Source organism: Urocampus carinirostris, chromosome 6 (assembly GCF_059441175.1).
Source record: "Urocampus carinirostris isolate Australia breed hairy pipefish chromosome 6, RoL_Ucar_1.0, whole genome shotgun sequence".
Classification (NCBI taxonomy): domain Eukaryota; kingdom Metazoa; phylum Chordata; class Actinopteri; order Syngnathiformes; family Syngnathidae; genus Urocampus; species Urocampus carinirostris.
In genome coordinates, this window is record NC_142354.1 from 29,862,861 (window position 1) to 29,884,233 (window position 21,373).

At 38.7% G+C, this 21,373-nt stretch overlaps 1 protein-coding gene across 2 annotated transcripts in view; it reads right to left on the reverse strand.

Moving 5' to 3' along the window:
- Positions 1-21,373, reverse strand: part of cdh4 (cadherin 4, type 1, R-cadherin (retinal)) — a 323,086-nt gene that overhangs the window by 65,710 nt on the left and 236,003 nt on the right. For both annotated transcript variants that reach the window (XM_088338690.1, XM_088338689.1), the window contains exons 5-6: positions 12,444-12,599; positions 2,461-2,605 (exon numbers count right to left, since the gene is read on the reverse strand). In XM_088338690.1, coding sequence (XP_088194816.1) covers positions 2,461-2,605; positions 12,444-12,599 — 301 coding nt within the window. The remainder of the gene's footprint in view (positions 1-2,460; positions 2,606-12,443; positions 12,600-21,373) is intronic.

Here is a 21,373-nt window from a genome sequence, read left to right on the forward strand (position 1 = left end):
AGTAGCAGCCAGCCGGCACAACAGTCTACAATCTACAGTAACTAAATATTAATATTTGTCACTGCAAATATATTCATAATTGCTTAAGTTATCAGTTATAACATTTGTATTTGTTTAATCATCTCGTCAACATTTTAATCAAGTTATTCATATATTTCCATATACTCATTTACAGGGTTGGGTAGGGTTACTTGGTTACTTTAACTGGATTACTTTCAATTACTTTTGGATTACTCCAATACCAAATATGCTAATAAAAGACAAAAGAAACTAAATATGAATAAAATTACTACATTTTGTGCAGGCTTGGGGAGTAACGGAATACATGGAACGGCAAAAATGATGTTGGCAAGCTGTTTGGATTTATTTTCATTTTGTTTCTGTCGCAGTTTTTGTTAGTTTTGCCGGTGATCAAAGAGATCAAAGCCAGGAGAGAAAACATACCACGTGTTGTGAGTCATAATTTTATTGCTCCAGCACCCCCGCGACCCTACTGAGGATAAGCGGTGCAGCTAATGAGATGAGATATGTATATGTATATAATTGGATGTTACTTGTATTTAATCTTTGTTTTATCTTTTTGAGCTGATTTTGGCCTGACCATTAAGAATGCAAGAATGCAGGAGACAAACAATGAGACCGAAATTTAGCATTTTTAATCCTTGTAATGTTAAACACTTCTGTCATTTGCCATAACATAGCTAAATACTGATTGGTGTCATTTTGAACCCGGACACCTTCCCAAAAAATTAAGGGCCCTAGCACTTTAATTGGAGTTATTTTTTCTATAACACATACAAAACAATAAAAGCCGTTTGTTTCTGGACATGGGTGGGAAAACTACGGCCCTCGGGCCACAAATGGGTCATCAAGCTTTTTAAGCCAAACAAAATTGTCAAAACTATCATTAATATATCTCATCTCATCTCATTAGCCATACCGCTTATCCTCATTAGGGTCGCGGGGGGCTGGAGCCCATCTCAGCCATCTCCGGGCAGTGGGCAGGGGACACCCTGAACTGGTTGCCAGCCAATCGCAGGGCACACTGGGACAGACAACTCATTCGCTCATTCACACCTATGGACAATTTGGACCGGCCAATTCACCTGAAATGCATGTTTTTGGAACGTGGGAGGAAACCGGAGTGCCCGGAGGAAACCCACGCAAGCACGGGGATATATATATATATATATATATATATATATATATATATATATATATATATATATATATATATGGCAACCAGTTCAGGGTGTCCCCTGCCCACTGCCTGGAGATGGCTGGGATGGGCTCCAGCCCCCCCGCGACCCTACTGAGGATAAGCAGTGCAGCTAATGAGATGAGATGAGATGAGGTATATATATATATATATGCCAGCCAATCGCAGGGCACACAGGGACAGACAACTCACTCGCACATTCACACCTAGGGACAATTTGGACCGGCCAATCCACCTGAAATGCATGTCTTTGGAATGTGGGAGGAAACCGGAGTGCCCGGAAGAAAACCCACGCATCAGTCCATCCCTTCATTAAAAAACAAAGTTTCCCGTATATATATATTTTGATTTTATATATATATATATATATATATATATATATATATATATATATATATATATATATATATATATACATACATATATATATATATATATATGCATGTAATTGAATTTTTAAAATGGGACATATTATATTGCTGTGCTTTAATTCAATGCTAAATTAAACGATGTATACAAGATGAAATATATTATGCACATGTAAATGTGTGAATATATATCCATCCATCCAATCATCCATCCATTTTCTGAACTGTTTATCCTCAGTAGGGTCGCAGGAGCGCTGGAGCCCCTCCCAGCTGACTTTGGGCAGTGGGCAGACGACAACCTGAACTGGTTGCCACACAGGGAACACAGAGACAGACAACCATTCACACAAGTGCTTGCTCATACCTAAGGACAATTTAGAGTTACCATCTAAACTGTTGTTTTTGGAATGTTGGAGGAACCTGAGTGCCAGCTCAACTGCTGTGCCGCTTAAAAGCATGAAGAAAAACTGAATAGGCCTACTACTGGTCACCAATAAAATTAAGGATATTTTCCATAAAAGGTTGTGCAATAGGCTGATAACTAACACGGTATATTATAATCTGAGCTAATCAAGTTTTATTCTTGTTGGCAGGATTTGTAGCTTTCTTAATCAAATTCAATACATTTGTAAAAAAGGGAAAAATAGCAGCGAAAACAAAACACGTGTTTTTCAACATCAAACAGCGCACGCCTCGTCGGAGTACTTTAATGAGCGGTGAAACCACACCATCAGCGGTTCAATTTGTTCCTGTTAATTAGTATCACAAATTTGAATCAAAAGTGCATTTAAATGTAATACAAGCACACTATTTAAGTGTAAAGAGGCGAAGAATGATGCAATGTCTGGAATGTTTCTCTTTATATTCGCTTACCTGGCTTGGATCCTTCAGCCACGGAGCCGTTGTAGACCTGATTCTTAAATTCTGGTCTGTTGTCATTCATGTCAATCACGTAGATATACAAATCGATCGGATTCTCCACCTGGTTGCCGTTCATGTCCACCGCGTGGGCTCGCAGCTGGCAATACACATGCAAACAAACAAAAACAATTGCGTTATAATTTGATGTAGATAAAAAGCAGCAAGAATAGAAAGATTATTTTAACAGCATGTGAAACTTAAAAAACTTGTCTTCGAATCCCAGAATATAGCAAAAAAAAACAAAAAACAAACGGTTAGACTGTCAAGATCCGAAACAGGATCAGGACCCAAAAGCATGAAGTTTCTCACATAAACCTTTTATTTTACAAGAAATGGGGAGTCATGCACGTTAGGCAGCAGTCTGGCGTGGAATGATAGAAAGCCAGAGGCCGACGAGATCGTTACCAATTGCCCGAGCAGATATCGGACGGATGGCGTCGATACCGGACAGGACGGGACAGACAGGATTGATATCAAAACAGGATATCGAAATTAAACAGGACAAACTAGACAGGAACGAAACTGGAAACCGATATTAAACAGGACAAAAAAAAGTGGAACAATACCGGACAGGAAAAACCAACAGGAAACAGGACCGAGTCAAAACCCACGTCTTGCGGAGCAGAGGTTCGTTGAGGGACTGACAATGGAAGAGTGAGGGCACTGAGCTTAAATAGAAGGAAAGACAATCCGTCAACGAGCTGCACCTGGTCCCACACGGACGGGGCCAATTGGGCGCCATGGCAACCGTGACATAGGCAGATCGTAAAGTAGTGTTTGCATACATGCACTTTATTTTCTGTACAATAAGGATGCACCGGATTACAAGTCTCCCCCCAAAATAGTCTTTTGTCATGTAATTTTTATACATAAGGCGCCTCGGGCTATAAGGCGCATGACATTAATTCTTATAAGTCTATAATAGTCAAATAATTGATCAGTTCATAAGTGTCTGTGATTAAAATCACTGACCTTTTTTTAAATGGGAATTGACTCTAGGTTGTAGCGACATTTACCACTTGACCGCCAGTAATACAGATGATATTGGAATATACATCATTGCAATCGACTTCTCAATTAATCCAATCATCCAGTTGGTACACAGTCTCTACGTTGTTCCACATGAGGTTTTTGCGTGCTTTTGGAAGAAGACCTTGGGTCTTATCAACACCTGCTAGACCCAGCCTGGAAACAGTGCTGGTGCTCAGTAGTTTTTTTCCACTAATGTTTCGTTTTTGTTATAGTATGTATGTAGAATTGTATATAGCCTTCATTTGTTGGGGATGTCAATGCCTTAGATACAGCTTAAACTAATCAAAATTGAACAATATCCAAAAGAGTAAAATATCCCGGACTTTCTTCAGGAAGTCCTGATTAAAAAAAATATTTTGAGAAAAAAAGGGCAATGGAATGTCAGCACTTAGTTTTAGACTCAGTGTCTCAGGAATCACATCGAGTCAGGGATTAAGATCAGTTATCATTGGAAGCTCTGTGCAGAGTAGTTGAGAAATCAAATCCTTCATCCATAAAACAATTAAAAACCATTTGAAGAAACAGTTGCCCTATCAATCTATTCCCTACCAATTACGATATCGCTCAACACCAACTAGATATACCAGCAGTTACGCGCCCTGGGATGCCCAGGTCCATCTCAAAAAAGCCTCCTGAGCCACTTAATGACCCTCCAAATGCAATTTTCCCATCGGCTGAACCCTACAACAAACACAACAGCTCAATTTGTTTTCCCAGCAGTGAATACCGCATTCCGCAAGATGCATGGATTCAGTAAGAAGGGATTGCTGGGGTGCAAACATGTGTGATAACCAATTCTTGTTTTTGTTTGCACTCATTTATGACTCTGTTGACGTAGGCCGCGTTGCTTGTGGATTTGAATGTGTTATTCGGCAGGCGTTTTTCTCTGTGTTTGCGTGCGTGTCGCTTGCAATATGCCCTGCAGATGGTACGGTTTGCGTGTTTCTATGTCTGGTAGAAAAAATGTAAATGCGATCAGCAGGCCTGGAGGAATATATGCGCCTGTGTAAAAGTATGCGTGAAATGATATTGGTGTTCTGTAGGGCGAGTTTCGCTTGAAGTAGACCACGCACTCGGGGCCTTGCATTTTCTCTTTTGTCCTTTAAAATAACACACAAGTGCTTTTTCTCTGATTTCTGTTTATATAGTGTATCAGATTGTTAAACGTTGGCCCCAACGTGATCAAGGGAAAACCAAATTATTCTGTTCCAACAGTAATGAGCATAAAAGAGTACTACATATTTAATTTCTTGTTAAAGTTTTATGACAACTCATCAATCTTAAAGTTGCTTGAATTAAACATGTTTATTAATCACTATTAACCTGCACCGGCAAATTTGGGTCGTTTTTTTGAATATTACTTCCAATAAAAATTTTAAAGCCTGACAAAGATTTTTTTTTTCCTTGAGGTCAAAGTTATTTAAGATTTGGGTCAAAAAACAGATCCAGATCCAGATTAGTGAGATCATTACATATTTTTTTTTCTTTATTGCAGTTGTATTTACCTACCCCAATCATTAAATGTTACTGGGAAACGTTTTATTTGGAATATTATTTTTCTTATTTTACCAGAAAAATAAGTAAAATTATCTGCCAGCAGAACAAAAACAGACATAAAACAAACATTACTAGAATTGAAAATTGACAATATATATTCATATATATATATTTTCTCATAAAATAAAAAATGCATAAAATTTGAAGAACATACAAATTACAGTAATTATTTGTTTATTTGCGTCCTATATTTCGTTTTTCCACATCGTGTATTATTTTCCTCATTTTTCTAAAAAAAGGGCTTTCAAAACTTAATATGAGAGCTATAAAAAAGCAATATTTTTTATCCATACAAATCTATACTTTTTTCTTATACTATGTATTAATTTCTTGTTTTAGTAAAAAAAAAAACGTTTTTGAAAGTCGAAATAGGACAGTAATAATTGAAACCATTAAAAATATAGTAACAGGAAAACATAGGAAAACTATTTTACTAAAAAGGTTATTTTATAGTCTTGCTGTAATTATCTGCTAAGTCATATTTTTTGCCAATGTTAAACATTCGTTTTCTTATTTTACAAGAAAAAAAAAAATAACAAAAGGAAAATGAGGCGATACTTGAAATTAGCCAATTCATACATAGGATAGAGTCATGTGAGGATCAAGTGTCTAATGTACAGTAAAACTCGGTTACTCCGGTTTCAAATGGATCGGAGAAATTATCCAGATTATCCGAGTATCCTGATATGCCAATGTCCGGTATTCTCAGAACCCCTAACCTCAAAATTATGTTGAGTAGAAAATACATGAATATCTCATCTGGTTTCGATTGAACAAGAATTCACGTGTTTATATTCACTGACGCCATGATATGACACTCAGGGTAGTCTTCTTTAGTGTCGTTTTGCCCAAATAGATCACAACTTGAATCGAAGCAAAATGAGTTGAAGTCAGTCAGTGATAACCGGTAAGACGTCCCACAAAGACAAAAGCATAGATGAATTTGTTTGTTTATGGACAAAAGGGTTGCATACACTTTCCGGCAAAGTTGCGGCATCCAGCCTCAGGTCTAATACTTTCTGGGAAGAAGACGTCAAAGACGGCATGTCGACTTGGACTTTCTGGAAATGTAACGTCAAACATTGTGATGTGCTAATGTGAATAGACGAGTGATCCGGAATAGACATGGCACAATCCACAGGAATGGATCGGAACCATTAGGATTTTCATCTAGACTAGCCGGATATCCGGATTTTAAAATCCGGAATCTGCATGGATCTTTTGTAAGAAATACTTTGGAAATCATCCAGACGAAACCTTTCATCTGGATCGTGAAGATCCCTATCAACAGAATCAGGATTAACCGGGGTTTGTTCATTGTTAATGGAGTTCTAAGCACCAATCCCTCTCATGTATATTTTGGCTTACAGCTTCTGCACTATGCTAACATCTATTGACATATGTAAAATTATATTATACTAGGGTGGATTCATCAAAAACACAAATTAGGAGTGTTTTATAAATGTCCTCTCCTACATGCTCATATTTTAGACAGTCCGCCATCCATAATAAATACCACGGCCCAAAAACACATTCTTGAAAAGTGGGCTAGTCGGACTTCTCTTTTGGTGCATTGTGTCTGCAAATTTGTGTGTTAGGGCAACACAAGCGTGCATGAAAAACTAAATGTGGTTTGCTCGACTGCTTTGCTGAGTCACAAGAGCTTTGCCTGACAAAGCTAAAGCGCAGACTATGATCCACTCTCCCCACTTTTCCCTTTGGTGCTAGTCTGTCAAAAACAGCACGCTCTTCTCTCTCTTTTCCCTGCAAACTAACAAGCAAAGTTTGGCCCGTAAGAGCTCAGCTGTGCTGGGAACTCTCCGTCAAGTCCAAATAAAAATCTGAGAAAGGGGATAGATTTCCCTAAGGTCGATCGCTTGCAACATTCTCTTACCCTAAATCATACATCACATCGCGAGAGCCGTGGCTCCACACAAGTCTAATTAGGAGCCCCCGCTGCAGTGGTAAAGAACTCAAATAAAGTATCTTGCTCTTTTCGGAGACAAACACATGTGCATTACAGTCTTTATTCGTGCATAACGCACACTTTTTTTACTTAAAAAAAAGATTGAGTGAGAGTTATACTCGAGGTTTTACAGTAGAATTTTGGAATGATTGATCAGTCAAAAATATCACAGACCACAATCACAAAACATTGCATCAGGAATCGAATCGAGTCTTGGGAGTGAGAGCGCCGACTCCTTACCACTAGGCCAACAATGTTATAGATGACTTATGAAAAGGCATTCAATTCTGGAAATTGCGCCTAAGGCGAAACATGCGAACAGTGAATCAAAACATGGACTGTACTGCTAGATTAGGTCTCCCAGATATTAGGACTTGAGCTGACTCATTAGGGTGCTGTGGCTGCCCTTCCATGTGCACATATTATCCAGTTTGAGCCAGTTAAGACCATTGGGTCATCTGACCCGTGGCTGGGCAGCTAAGCCATTATAAGACTAGAGGCCAAGGCTCTGCAGCTGCATATCGAATCGTTCAGACATCCAGTGAATAGTCAAATAAGAATATGCAGTATCCTGGCTCCTATTTCTGGTAAAGAGAGCATTTGAATATAGGAACCTGGCTGAGGTCCAGGCCGAACCTTACATTGGTGCAAACGGATTTATTCAACTGTTTTGGAACCCACAGAAAAAATGCATATTGTGTTTCTCGGCCAAGAGTTTGTCTGAAAGCCCTCTTGATTGTACAAGGCAAAAGGGTTCACAGCTTCCACAAGTCGGTTTTAATGTTCTCCCCGATTTCTTTTTGGATGTGGCTATTTTAGAGCTGTTCTAAGGAATCAGCTTATATTCGATTGTAGGCTTATATGGAATGATATACGTGATCTGTAACTATAAAGTTACTTTCAGAGTAATGTGTAACCAGAGTTAGAATACCTACCAGTCCCTGAATGTGCCACATGATTACGTCTGATTATAATCAGTCAATCAGTAGTTCCCTGGGGAATATTTAAGCTGTGATAGCCTCCTTAATTGTGTGGGAGAGCAAGGAGTAAAGGCTACAGAACTAAAAATGATTGCATTACTTGGAAACCTGTTTTAAATGCCGGATGACCTATTGGACTGGCCTAGTTCCCAACTGCCCAACCTGAATCATTAGGGCAAGAGAAGGACATTGGCAAAGAGCACATCAACAACATTCTGTCAAAGTCATTTCAATTCCTGGTCTGGTAGGAGGCACCAAAGATGTCACTGATTCCCCCAACTTCTCAAGTATTGCCACCATCAATCTTTTTCTCATAAACAATTGTACTACGGACAATATCCACTTAAATCCATCAAGCAAAGGGCATTGTGCTTGGTTGTTCGTAAACCACAACTGGGAGAACTGATCATTTTTGAAGTTATTGACTTATATTTGTACACATTAATTTGGATTGGCCGACAGTAGTCTGTAAACATATGCATTTTTGTTGGTTTATATCGTTGTATATTTTTATTTCATTTTCTGATATATTTATTTGCACAATATACTTGTCCTTGGCAGTGGCTCAGGAGGTAGAGAGCTCGTTTTAGGATCAAGAGATCGCAGTTCGAATCCCAGCTCCTGTCGAAGTGTCCTTGGGTAAGACACTGAACCTCTAATGCCCCCAATAACCAGGTTAGCGCCTTACATGGCAGCACGGCCGCGATTGGGAAATGTGAAGAACACTGTAAAGCGCTTTGGGAAGTCTTGACTTGAAAAGCGCTATATAATTGCAGATCATTTCATTTCATTTACTGTTTCCCTGCCATCGGGCAGTTGAACAAATCTCTCTGATACACAACCCATCAGTTAAATATTTATGTTTGTTATAGTGTGATTCAAATACTTGCCACAGAAGCACAACCTCTTGGTATCAATACTGAGGGGGTAACTGAATTACTTAAAAAAAAAAAAAACCTAGTAACTGTATCAAAACACAATTTTTCAGTTACGTTCCCAACACCGCTCCCGAGTACAAGATGTTTCAATCAAAGAGGGGATCCTCTGAAGATTTGTGTTTGCTGGTGTTTGTTGACAGAGTCGCTGAAGTGATCAACTCCCCTTTATTCCATCTGTCCTCCGAGACGGGCGTGCCTTTGCATTCGTCCTATCTGCGGCGCGGCCATCTATCACGCTGACAGGCGTTTCGGCACCGCGGGTCTGATTTTCTCGCGCACCTTGAGTGGAGATGTCACACGCTTTGCCGATATAAACTGAAAAGCCGCCATGTGTGAGTATTAACCAATGGCCTGGTGTTAAGGGAGCTCCCGTGAGGGCTGCATATCTAATTTACACGCGCGCCTTGATGTTTACGCCGAAGGGCCGCTTTATTCTGCGCCGCCACGCGGTAACGTGGAACCCGGCTTACTTGCTCAGTACGGCTAGAGATATCATATATTTTGATTTTTTTCCGGATAGCCTTTTGATAATTCAAAAAAACTTGCTGGTGCGGCTGACAAAAGAAGATATTAAGTACTAGATAGAAAAGGGCAGCAAAGGCTACAGAACTGAGAAACAAGAAGTTAGCAAGAACGAGCTGGAGCGGCTTACAAATAGTAGCTAGCAAGTAGCAGATAAACTAAATCAGTATTTTCAATCAGTGCTGTGTGTCTTGTGTGCCTCAGGAAATTGCCCAGTATTATCGTTGCGAAAAAACATTTTGTTCTTCTAGTGTTCAACCGCGTAACTAATATTCATCCATATCAGTAAATGGCATACGATTACTTTTTTCTTTTTGTTTTTATATACTGAATATCTGATTGTGAGGTAGCACGGCATCTTTTATAGTACATTTTATTAAACAAAGCCATTTAAGATTAGACTGAACCAAATTATAGAATACATCAACTAAAGTAAAAATCTTGCACATAATTATGCTGGTTTTAGAAATTATTTTTACAAAAAAATTCAAATGTAGTAAAGAAAAATGGCAGACAATAACATAATTTTGTTATGACTAGATGTTGTGACAAACAAGACGAGTTAAATCGAAAAGATAACAAGAGAAGCCAACAACTACTAGCCTTAGTGTTGAATAAAAACTACTGCCAAGAACAAAGTGGATCGCTATTATAGGAGTAGCTAGCAGATACCAGTGAGGATACAAAATACAAGAGGTTGTAAAGACAGGCTATAGTTACAAACGAGTGGCTAGAAAGAAGACCAAGCTAATGCGGCTAACACGAGGGGTTAGTTTCTACTAGATAGTGCAGATAAAAACAAGCTAGTAGCCAGGAAAAGCTGTTGTGACGGACATGATCAGCTATAAGGAGCTGTAGCAGCTAACACAAAGGGCTAAAGATAGAAGATAACAAGCGAAGCCAGCGATGACAAGTTGTAGAAACAAAAGAGCCGCTAGCTAGATTAATCTGGAGCAACTAAAAAGATGACTAGCAAAAGAAGCTAGCAATAGAGAGCAAGCGAGTTTTTCAACATTGAATATGTGTAATGTTACATTAATTAAGAGGGTAAAATGTTAAAACGGCCATATTTAACCAAATAACATACCTGTCAACCTCCACGGCTCCATGCCCTTACAAACCTTTTTTTCAAACATGTTTATTCATGTAGTTTAACATGTTATATTGTACATGTGTTCCGTTATATCATATACATTGTTAAATAACATTTTGTTGTGAGATCCTGAGTTGCTCGACATGAATGAGGTTTATTCTAAAAAAAAGTTCAACATTAAGTAGCTTGGACGTTCACTGTAGAAGGAAAAAATACATGCAAATATAATTAAGTAGAATAATAGATTTACTTATTTACTTATTCAAATTATAAATTCATTTTCTGCATTTAATTATTGTTGGTAATATACTGATTAAAGGGATAACCACAAACCTGTCTCTTTTTTTTCATTTTAAACTTCCTATTTTTCTTAACTTCTTTATACAACATAATAATTCGTAATATAATGCATCAAAGCAAGTGAGCCGTTTAATTAGTTGAGCGGAAAAAGCCGGTTCTCTAAAAAGAGACGGACTTCCTTTCACTACATCAAACCGCTCGCTTCGTTTGCAAGAAAAAAAGAAAAAAAACATACCGAGATAGAGGATTGATTTGCCGTTTCGTGATAGTCGTTGTATAATTGACAAATTTGCGTTTTTCTGTACAGATTTTCTCTTACGTCGTACACGTCTTAAAATGCATAATAAACGTACTTTGTACGGCAAAACCGTACAGGTTGGCAGGTATGAAATAATACCAAAACATTTTCACTAGACACAACTAATTAATAGCCTTATAAAAGCCATACATTGAACGCAACACATGCTGTATGTGCAAAACATCCCAAATCTTACTCAAGTAAATGTAACTCATTACCATCCACGTCTGCATTGAATACTCATTTTTGTCCTTTTTGTTGGTTATTAAACAATGTTATGGCCGTGTTTGCATTAGTTCAGTAATGTTGGTTGTGAAAGTTTGGGAATGCTAAATATTCTCTACTTGAATACAATACACATCCATAGTAAAAGCACAATAAGCTCTTGACTTCCTTTATTATTTATTATTTACTTCATATATATTTTAAGTATTATTTAGGAGTTGGGGTTATCAATGTGTCAGTCTTGATATAAACAATTGTTGCTGCGTTTGGCGAGGAAACAAAGCTGAAGCATACGTTCTGAGTGTTTCACCACATTTCTCTGTTTTAGTATTTTTCATCTAGAGCAGGGGAGTCAAACTCAATACCAAATATGCTAATAAAAGACAAAATAAACTAAATATGAATAAAATTACTACATTTTGTGCAGGCTTGGGGAGTAACGGAATACATGGAACGGCAAAAATGATTTTGGCAAGCTGTTTGGATTTATTTTAATTTTGTTTCTGTCGCATTTCATGTTAGTTTTGCCGGAGATCAAAGAGATCAAAGCCAGGAGAGAAAGCTTACCACGTGTTGTGAGTCATAATTTTATTCATATTTAGTATTTTATCAGCATATTTGGTATTGGAGTAATCCAAAAGTAATTGAAAGTAATCAAGTTAAAGTAACCCTACCCAACCCTGATCGCGATTGATAGAAAACTTGTCCCCGGATGTCACGTCTCCACTTCCTGAGACTAAAGACTCACTTTTAATGCATCTCCCGGTCTTGTTTTTCAACTGGCTGATGTGTTGTTGGTCAGTCGATAGTTTAAAAAGTGGCTGAGCTGGTCAGGCTACAGCTAACTCGATTGATGCGTTTCTGAGAAGTGTTGCAACGGCATAGGGAACTGTAGTTTGAGAGTTATCTGCGGGCCATTATAGTAGATGTATATAAAATGTATATAAAATGATTTCAAGGACTGGATGTAATAATACACTAGGCCGCGGGTTAAGAGTTTGACACATATAATCGAGAGACTTACATGGAAGGAGGCCCTCTCCTCTCTGTCCAGGGGTTGAGTGACGAACATATTGCCGCTGACGGGGTCAATGTTGTAAATGCCACTGGGAGGCTGGTCGGCCCCAGCCCCGGTGATGCTGTAGCGGATGCCCACATCTTTGTCCTGGTCGGAGCGAATCTAAGGAAAAGGCAAGAGTAGAACAAAATTAAATGATTTGAAATAAAAGACACAAGGATCAATTGTTATCGTATTAGTACAAAATATTCTGTAAACAGTAGTTCCAATCCTGTTGCAGATAACAGAAACAACAAACTATTTACTTCTGACGTATGGTCCTACACTTCTTAGCTTCGGGAGCTCAGCACTGTGGCCAATTTACCCACAAGTGGAGCTAAATATTTAGTGTGTAAAAACAAAAAACAAAAAAGTGTTTGTTTTAAACTCAGTTCTCCCACAATGCCACTTATTATTTGGGGTTTTTAAACGTTTTTTCATTTCAGTAAAACTAATTGAGTCGTATTCAAATTCCATTCACCCATCCCAGCTATCTTGGGCAATGGGCAGGGGACACCCTGAACTGGTTGCCAGCCAGCCGCAGGGCACACAGAGACACACATCTCACTCGCTCATTCACACCTAGGGACAATTTGGACCGGCTAATTAACCTGACATGCATGCTGTTTGGAATGTGGGAGGAAACCCACGGGGAGAACATGCAAACTCCACACATGGAGGATGCGGTAGCTGGACTTGAACCCTGGACCTCTGCACTGTGGGGCTGCGCGCTAACCACCCATCTGCCGTGCAACTCCCATGATTAAATGAAATTATCAAAATGAAATAGAATAAATATGTGCTACTCTAATCCCTTGTTTATTGTAGTTAAGAGGACCAGAACCCCCAGCAATATGGAAAAATCCGTAAAGTAAATCCCTTACCCCCATTTTCAAAACTAGCCCCCACTTGCAACAATCGTCGACCGGGGATAAAGGACTGTGGCCGCAATTGTGGTGTTCATTTTAGTCAAATAGATTGGAAAATGAAAAGAGCTGACGCGCATGAAACACATTTGCTCTCAGCAATAGTTGACTAGGGATAATGTTCACATCCAAAATAGTGCAGTTCATTTAATTCTGTCTTCAAAGGCACGCTTCAGCAGCCCAAACTGATTTTTTTTTTTATAAAAAAGCGTTCCCCTGCCTTCTGCTCTCAGCAATAGTCGAGTGGATCATGGCCGCCACTGTGCATTTCATATTAGGTGGCCAGAACGACGAGCCTGAAAAAGTGCCTTCTACTAGTCCCCTCTTGCAGAAATATGGTATTGGGGCTAACAGATCGCGACATTAGACATTAACCCTAACCCTAACCTTAACCCTAACCCTGCACGTTTGTTTTGGTGGACAAAACGACAAAAAAAGAGCCGCCAGATCCGAGAAAAGAGTGCTCTCGCAACCCATGCTCGCAGCAATACACCATCTGGGATAATGGATTATGGAATAATAATAATAATATTCAACCCGCAATGTATGAAGTATGAAGCACAAAGTGGTCAAAGTCAATTTCATTTGTCTATTTCTGAAACGTAGCAATGAATTACATAATATGCTACATCATTCACTCATTTTAGGAATATTTTTTGAATGTTTACTAGGAAAATGACCAAAAAGAATCTTAAAATATGAAAAAATATACAATTAATAAGTACAATTTCCTGCCAGAGGAGTAAGAATTATTTTGCTGTCAAAAAATAGAAAATCATACATTCTTGCAGTAAAAAAGGATGCAAACAAATTAAGTTCAGACTTTGAATAGTGTAATTTCTTTAATCTTAAAATAAATGTCCATGTTATTCTATTAAAAATAAAAAGAGTTCTTTAAGAATAATCAAAATGTTTCATAGCATATGGTAGAATATTTTGTAAGTATTTTGGTACAAAATATTTTTCCAAGGGGGCAGCACGACGGCGCAGTGGTTAGCGCTTGTGCGGCACAGTTCATGTCATGGGAACCTGTCGTGGGTTCAAATCCAGCTCCAGACTTCCTGTGCGGAGTTTGTATGTTCTCCCCGTGCTTGCGTGGGTTTCCTCCGGGCACTCCGGTTTCCTCCCACGTTCCAAAAACATGCATTTCAGGTGAATTGGCTGGTCCAAATTGTCCCTAGGTGTTGGGGGAAAAAAACTATTTTTATTTTTTTATTTTTCCAAATAAGCAGTAGTACTTACTTCTTGCCAGATTCGGTAAATTTACTTAACTTAATATTATTTTTTCAGATTTGGTTCGAGAAACAACAGAAACTATTAAAATAGGATTTTCTTGCTAAACAATTACACCATAATATACAATTAAACTTAATCTGTAAACATTTTTTTACCTTCAAATGTGACTTCTCTTTGCAAACATGAGGTGCAAAAATAACTTTCTCGGCGTCTAGTATGTAAAAAAAATCACAAAACTGATAATTACCCCAAAACGACAACTTTAGATGTCATCAATCCAACCCAGAGAGACACGTTTTCTTCTGAACACGTTTGAGTTTCCAGCATTTTTTAATCGTCACAACAATGAAAAATATCAATACTAAAGCTCAGCACCCTGCTGACAAAGAAAGATAGATTAATAGCGCTTCTTTCAATGGTATTGATTTTCAGCACGTTCCCCAAAAAGGAGACATTCAAATCTGCCGTCAAAGTGAGAGTTTATGATTGCTCGGTTACAGCTTTCATGGAAAACATTCTCACCTCTGCATCAACTTTCTCTGGTTTTCTTGTGGTATATCCATTAAATAGTTTAAACAGCTTATAGGGCTTATAGGAAAATAGAGCTGCAACCATGCTGTATGACAGTGGCATACATAGATTGATACTAGGTGGTGCTAGAGCTCCTGTTCCGCTACCTTTTACCTGAAGAGCAAAGCTTTAATCTACTATTATTAGAAGGTGCACGGAGGTCAATAATGCCTCGAATGAAGAGAAGATTAGTGTATAAAATATGTGATTATTGTAACTATTATAATTATTGATATCTGACCTATGTAATAAGTATATCCATGAGATTTTGTTGTATTGGACACAAGAGGAGATATCTATAAAATGTATTTAATAGGGAAGATAAAGGGGTAGGAAAAATAAGCATCTGCTTCTGACTACCCCTTTTCGAACATGTTATGTGACATCATTCTGTTGTTGACTCATTGTTTTTGTCCTGTTTTTATTTTTATGTTCGAAATAAAAGTTTTCATTCATTCATTCATTCATGAAATTTTTACGATAAAACAATATGAGAATGTGAAAATGTGCTTTGGATCAGCAAAAACACGGATCCTCAGGAATCGCATTCAACGATTCCCAGACTGTAATGTGCACCCAAAATTACACAATGTCCCTTAAGTGATCACATATTGTTGGTCGGGACAAATCAATCATTGCTCAATATTGTTGGGGACACTTCCCCTTGTCCAAGCCAAAAAAACTACAGTCTTGGTTAAAATCACTGCATGCAAAATATAGCAATATTCTATCATTTACTAAACTTAAATATTGTTTGAGTTGAAAGTGCAAAAATCTACCAACCAAACCACAGATTTTTTTCTACCGTGAAAAAAACACACGATTGTAGTGTGCAGTGAATAAAGATACTTTCAGGGGACGTAGAAAACCTTCTTGTGGGCCGGATATGGCCCGCAGACCCATGCTTTGACCTGGCGATCAGTACACCCTCGATTGAAACCCAAGTCCATCTGAAGGGTATGTCGTGCAACTGTGATTTATATCCAAAATATTTATAATTTTTGATTCTTACCCCCCCCTCCAAAAAAGTATTCAATCCCTGTTTTGGTGATGCAAAGAAGTTACTCAACCAATAAAACATTTTATTTTGATTCCGTAATATTTTGTCCAAATGTGTCAGAATTTGGTTAGGATTCGAAGCAAATAACCACAATTCAAGTGCTTGAAACATTTCTCTTCTCACTCTATCTTGGCTCTCTCTTTCCCATGCAATTTCCCCGCTTCGCGAGTCTGCAGATCATGCATGAAAATGAAATGACTTCATCCGTTCAGCTTTGAAGACGGCTTCTGCATAAAACATCTCTCTGTTTGAACACGATACCCTCTCTTTTAATTTCCACAGTTGTCTTCCCAAAGCCTCAGAGCACAACTTGGGCGCGAAAACCTTTCACAGGTTACGCTTTTACCCTCCCTGTCGGCACGGACACCGGGTGTAATCCCAAGTACAATGGATCCATCAATCATGTCGCCCAGTTTCTTCCACCAGGCACAGTAATCTCTCCGTGTTTCTGTTTTACTGCACTGTTCATCTTCCTTAAATCCGAATCAGGAGAAGAATTGTATTCCTTTTTGGATTGGAAAGCAGGAGATTTTTTGCATTTCCTGCAGCTCTCAATCCAGCTTCCTGACTTGTAGTTCTTTTGTATATTTTTTTCTGGTTGTGAACATTACTATGCATGGTTCGTACGGGTGCTTGAAATCTTTGGAAATACTTGAATTATAATGTTGTGATTTCTAGGGTTGAAATGTGCTTGAGGTTGTTGCCATGTTTTTCAGCAAGTATTCTTTAAAGATGCCGACACTGCTCTCTGATGGCTTTGCTTTGCAATTGCATTTCATCTTCCCTCATGAATAACTGCTGCTAGCATTAGTTTGTACTGCATTTTCCGATGACGTGTCATTGCCCCCTATGCGTCACGCCCAAGAGTACAGGTTCATGGTACACCTAAACAGGGCACTAGAAAGTGTGTATTATTGCAAATACTATGTAACAATTATGAAACTTTATGATAGGCCATGAAAAACAAAATAAGGTAGTGTTTTCTATTGCAAATAATTTCCTGCAAATGAAAATGTGAGGGCAGCACGGCAGCGCAGTCAAGGAGACTAACCTTCCTGTGAGGAGTTTGTATGTTCTCACCGTGCTTGCGTGGGTTAACTTGGGGCACTCCGGTTTTGTCCCACATTCCAAAAACATGCATGTCTGGTTAATTGGCTGGTCCAAAATGTCCGAAGGTATGAATGAGTGAGTGAGTTGTCTGTCTTTCTGTGCCCTGCGACTGGCTGGCAACCAGTTCAGGGTGTCCCCTGCACACTGCCCAAAGATAGCTGGGATGGGCTCAAGCACCCGGGGACCCTACTAAGGATAAGCGATGCTGATGATTGATGGATGGATGGGTGAAAATGTGCGCTATGTATTACTGTAATTTTTACCCAACACCTATATGCAAAAAGATTCTTCTGGAAAACAAATATATTCGCAATTTACTCAAGATTTAAAAAACATACATCTTGATAAATGCACACACTAGAATTACAAATACATTCATAGCTCTGCAAAATACATGATTCACACAGGATTTTTTTCCTATAATGGTACCGGAGAAACTGGAAAATTGGCATATCTTCGCTAATCTTAACATGCTGCTTTACTACGTCTACAGACTCTCAATTTCTGGATACAGGAAGCAACACTGGGAAGTCGGGGCTTCCTTCAATGTGTGAACAAAGATTTAATCAAAGCCATTCCTGTCACGTGGTCATTTATAAGACTAAAATCATTCCCTGATGAGCAGCGCCAAACCTTTCACAAGTCTTTGAAAAACTAAATAAACCCGCCTAAAACAAAACTTATTTTGGTACTCAAGGGGAATGCTATGGGACCAAATGAGTTAAGGTGAGAAAATATCTTTCATATTGTCTATTTTTTACTATAAAAAATATATCTAACTGAATAACATGTAAATACATGAAATCCTCTAAAATAATACATATAATCAACAAAAATAGAGAATTTAATTTTTATAGCAACCACACTTTATCCAAATGGGCATTATTTTGCAGATGCCCCCCACAAATAGGGTTTATTATCTACAAGTGCAAGAAGCAGCTGAGTACATCAAAGAATCACAGCATGTTCACAAACTAGAAAAACAAGCACAGATTAATAATTCAAAATCCTTCCCTTTCCCCCATTAACTTGTATATGGTTGCTCGCGGTTGCAGTAAAATATTCGTGAGACGCGGCGTGGCCTCTGCCGCCACGCCTGCTTAACATTCCGATCGGCCGTCACCTGAGATCGCATGTCAAATTCGCCGCTGCGTCTTAATGAGGAGACTTCCGATGAATAGATGGCATAAATGAAGAAGCGACTTGTCGGAGTCTCAGGATCCCCACGAGTGACAACTCGACGATTGAACCTTCTGAATGGAATGCTAATAACAAAAGCTCGGATCTTCATTTCTATCTCCATCATCTATCCGGAATTCTCTTTCCCGTCTGAGCGACTCCCGACGGAGTAACCGGCTACTGATCAGGCTAAAAATAACCGAGAAAGGCAGATGTGAGGGACTTAACTTGATGTCTGTCTCGTTCAGATCAGACCAGACATCAGATAAGTGACCTATTTGTAGCTCTTTGAGAGTGATTTCCTTGATTACTGACAAGGACTGGCATCCCCTGGGACCAGCTATCAGTGTGAGAAGGAAAAAAATGGCGATGGGTGCTTGGAGAATAGGCATGGGACTAAGATTAGATGAAGATTTTCAGTAGTGTAAATCTCCCGTGGGTGACACAGGAAGCGTTTGCTCATAGAGCGTGGCGACTCGCTGTCCAATTAGTGGAGTAGAATTGTTCCTGTCAGTCTAAATCTTTTTGACTGATGTGATCCTGACCAAGTAAGAAGCTAAATTCCAGGTAAAATGCATTTTGCTTTGTGTGGGAAAACTACGATGCATGGCACAAGACACAAGCCTATTGTTGAAAATATATTCTAAATGGATACCATCTGCATTATACAGAATGATACAAAAATAAAAACACAATAAAATATTACACTGTATTATCTGCAGTATAAGGCACACTGGTTTATAAGGCGCACCCTCAAAAATAATCTTTTGTAATAGATTTTTCATATAAAAAGAATAAAATTTACTTTTATTGTCATTCTTTGTAAACAAGCACACAGAACGAAATGTCGATACACCTGACCCATACAGTTAAACTGTAGCGAGCCGATGCAGCCGCAGGCAAACAGGGCGCAGCCATTTTAGACCCAACTGTTGTGTTGGGAGTCATTAGGTGACCAAACCCCCTGATTCCAACCCTTAATGCCGAGCAGGGAGGCAATGAGAACCAATGTTGTAAGTCTCGGCCGAGGCTTGAACCGAGGCTTGAACCAGTGACCTCCCAGTCTCCGAGCGGGCACCCTACCATCTAGGCTACCGAGCTAGCATAGAATTAAGACTACAAACTGCAAAGAACAGATTTTCTCCCCGTTCTTGGACATTTTCCAATGTGATGACGAGTGCTTTTGCATTCTTTAAATAATAATGCGAAACTTTGTTTTCTTTACAAAAAATAAATTGCCCTCGATTCGAAGTCACACTTTCGAATGTCTGTCAAATCGCTGTGCTTTATAGTGAAAAATTCAGTCATGAAGATCCTACTATTGTTGAGCCTATATACATTGTGTATATCTTTCCATCTTGTTTTATAATAACATTTTAATTGTTTGAATTATTAATCCCCGCAAACCGTCTAGTACCGGTAATTGTAAAAAAAATGTTTTCCTTTTTGGTAATAGGCAGGAGCTCCCGGGTGACACAGGTTGTGTTAATTCATTGAGCATTGCGACTTGCTGTCCAATTAGTGGTATAGAAATGTTCCTATTCGTCCAAATCTCCTTTTGATTAATGTAACCCTGGAAAAAATAAGGAGCTAAATTCCAGAAAAAATATTTGGGATTTTTGTGGTAAAACTAAAATGCATAGCACAAGTCACAGGACAGATATCAAGCTGTTTTCTCAATGGCGGGGATAGACGAATGATACAGATAACAATTATAATATACTTTGGATGTTCTGTGTTCTGCATAAACTGCATTAAAAAAAATCCCATTGTTAAAACATTCCCTTATTTTAAGTACCAGTAGCATTATTCTCAATTTCACAAAGTCTTAATAGAAATTGGAAAACAATGGAAATATACTTAAGCGAATTTTATTATTATCACGATCCTTTCAGTTGCCCTCTGAATAGCCTGACCTGTGCTCACTCCTTCAGCCCCAGCTGCCACTCGTTTCCTAATTACCCTTCTCCCTATTTAAGTGCTTCCTCTCCGGTCACTCTTTATCAGTCCGTCAGTGAACAGTCCGACTCAACACCTTTCACTGGCTGCAGGGGCTTCCTGCTCCACCTGTCCAGCGTACTTTAGCTCATGCAAGGCAAACACTTTTGATCCTGGCTTCCCGATCATCCCCGGTTCCCTGACTTGCTTCCGATCCCTAACCACTCTTCGTTCTCCTGCCCCGGCCACCCGCCTCGTTCCGATCCATGATCACGCTCTGCTCTCCGGTCCCGGCTGTTTGCCTCGCCACCTGTCACTGGCCGCGGGGCTTCTTTTTCCACCTGCCAGGCGAGCACCAGATCGCTGTTTACTCCTGTCTCCCGAATCCCCCGATCTCTTAATAAAGTGTTGTGTGAAATGTTACGCATTTGGGTCCACTCTTTTGCCCGGTTGTGACAACTATTGCGTTTATATAATATAAAATAATAAAAAGTAAGACTTGACAAATACAGCTTAGTTTTATTTTTCAAGTATAACTTAAAACAATATGTTCTTATTATAAGACCTTTTTTAGGCCAAAAGAATGTATACTGTATGAAAAAGTTACAAATATTCATCACTTACAATAAACGAAATCTTCTGCTAGTTAAGTAGAATGTTTTGAATCTGTGAAGTATACATTATAATGTGACATTTTAAGTCCAAAAACCAAAGGTTTTACTTGGATTGTTTTCATATTTTTGATTTTCTTTTTCTTGACCTTTGCAGAAATATTAAAAATGTTGCCACATTTGGTGATATTTTTTATTTTGGGGTACTTTTTTTCTTATCTTCCTATATTTTTCATCGTAAAAAATGTATGGTAAAAAAAAATCCTC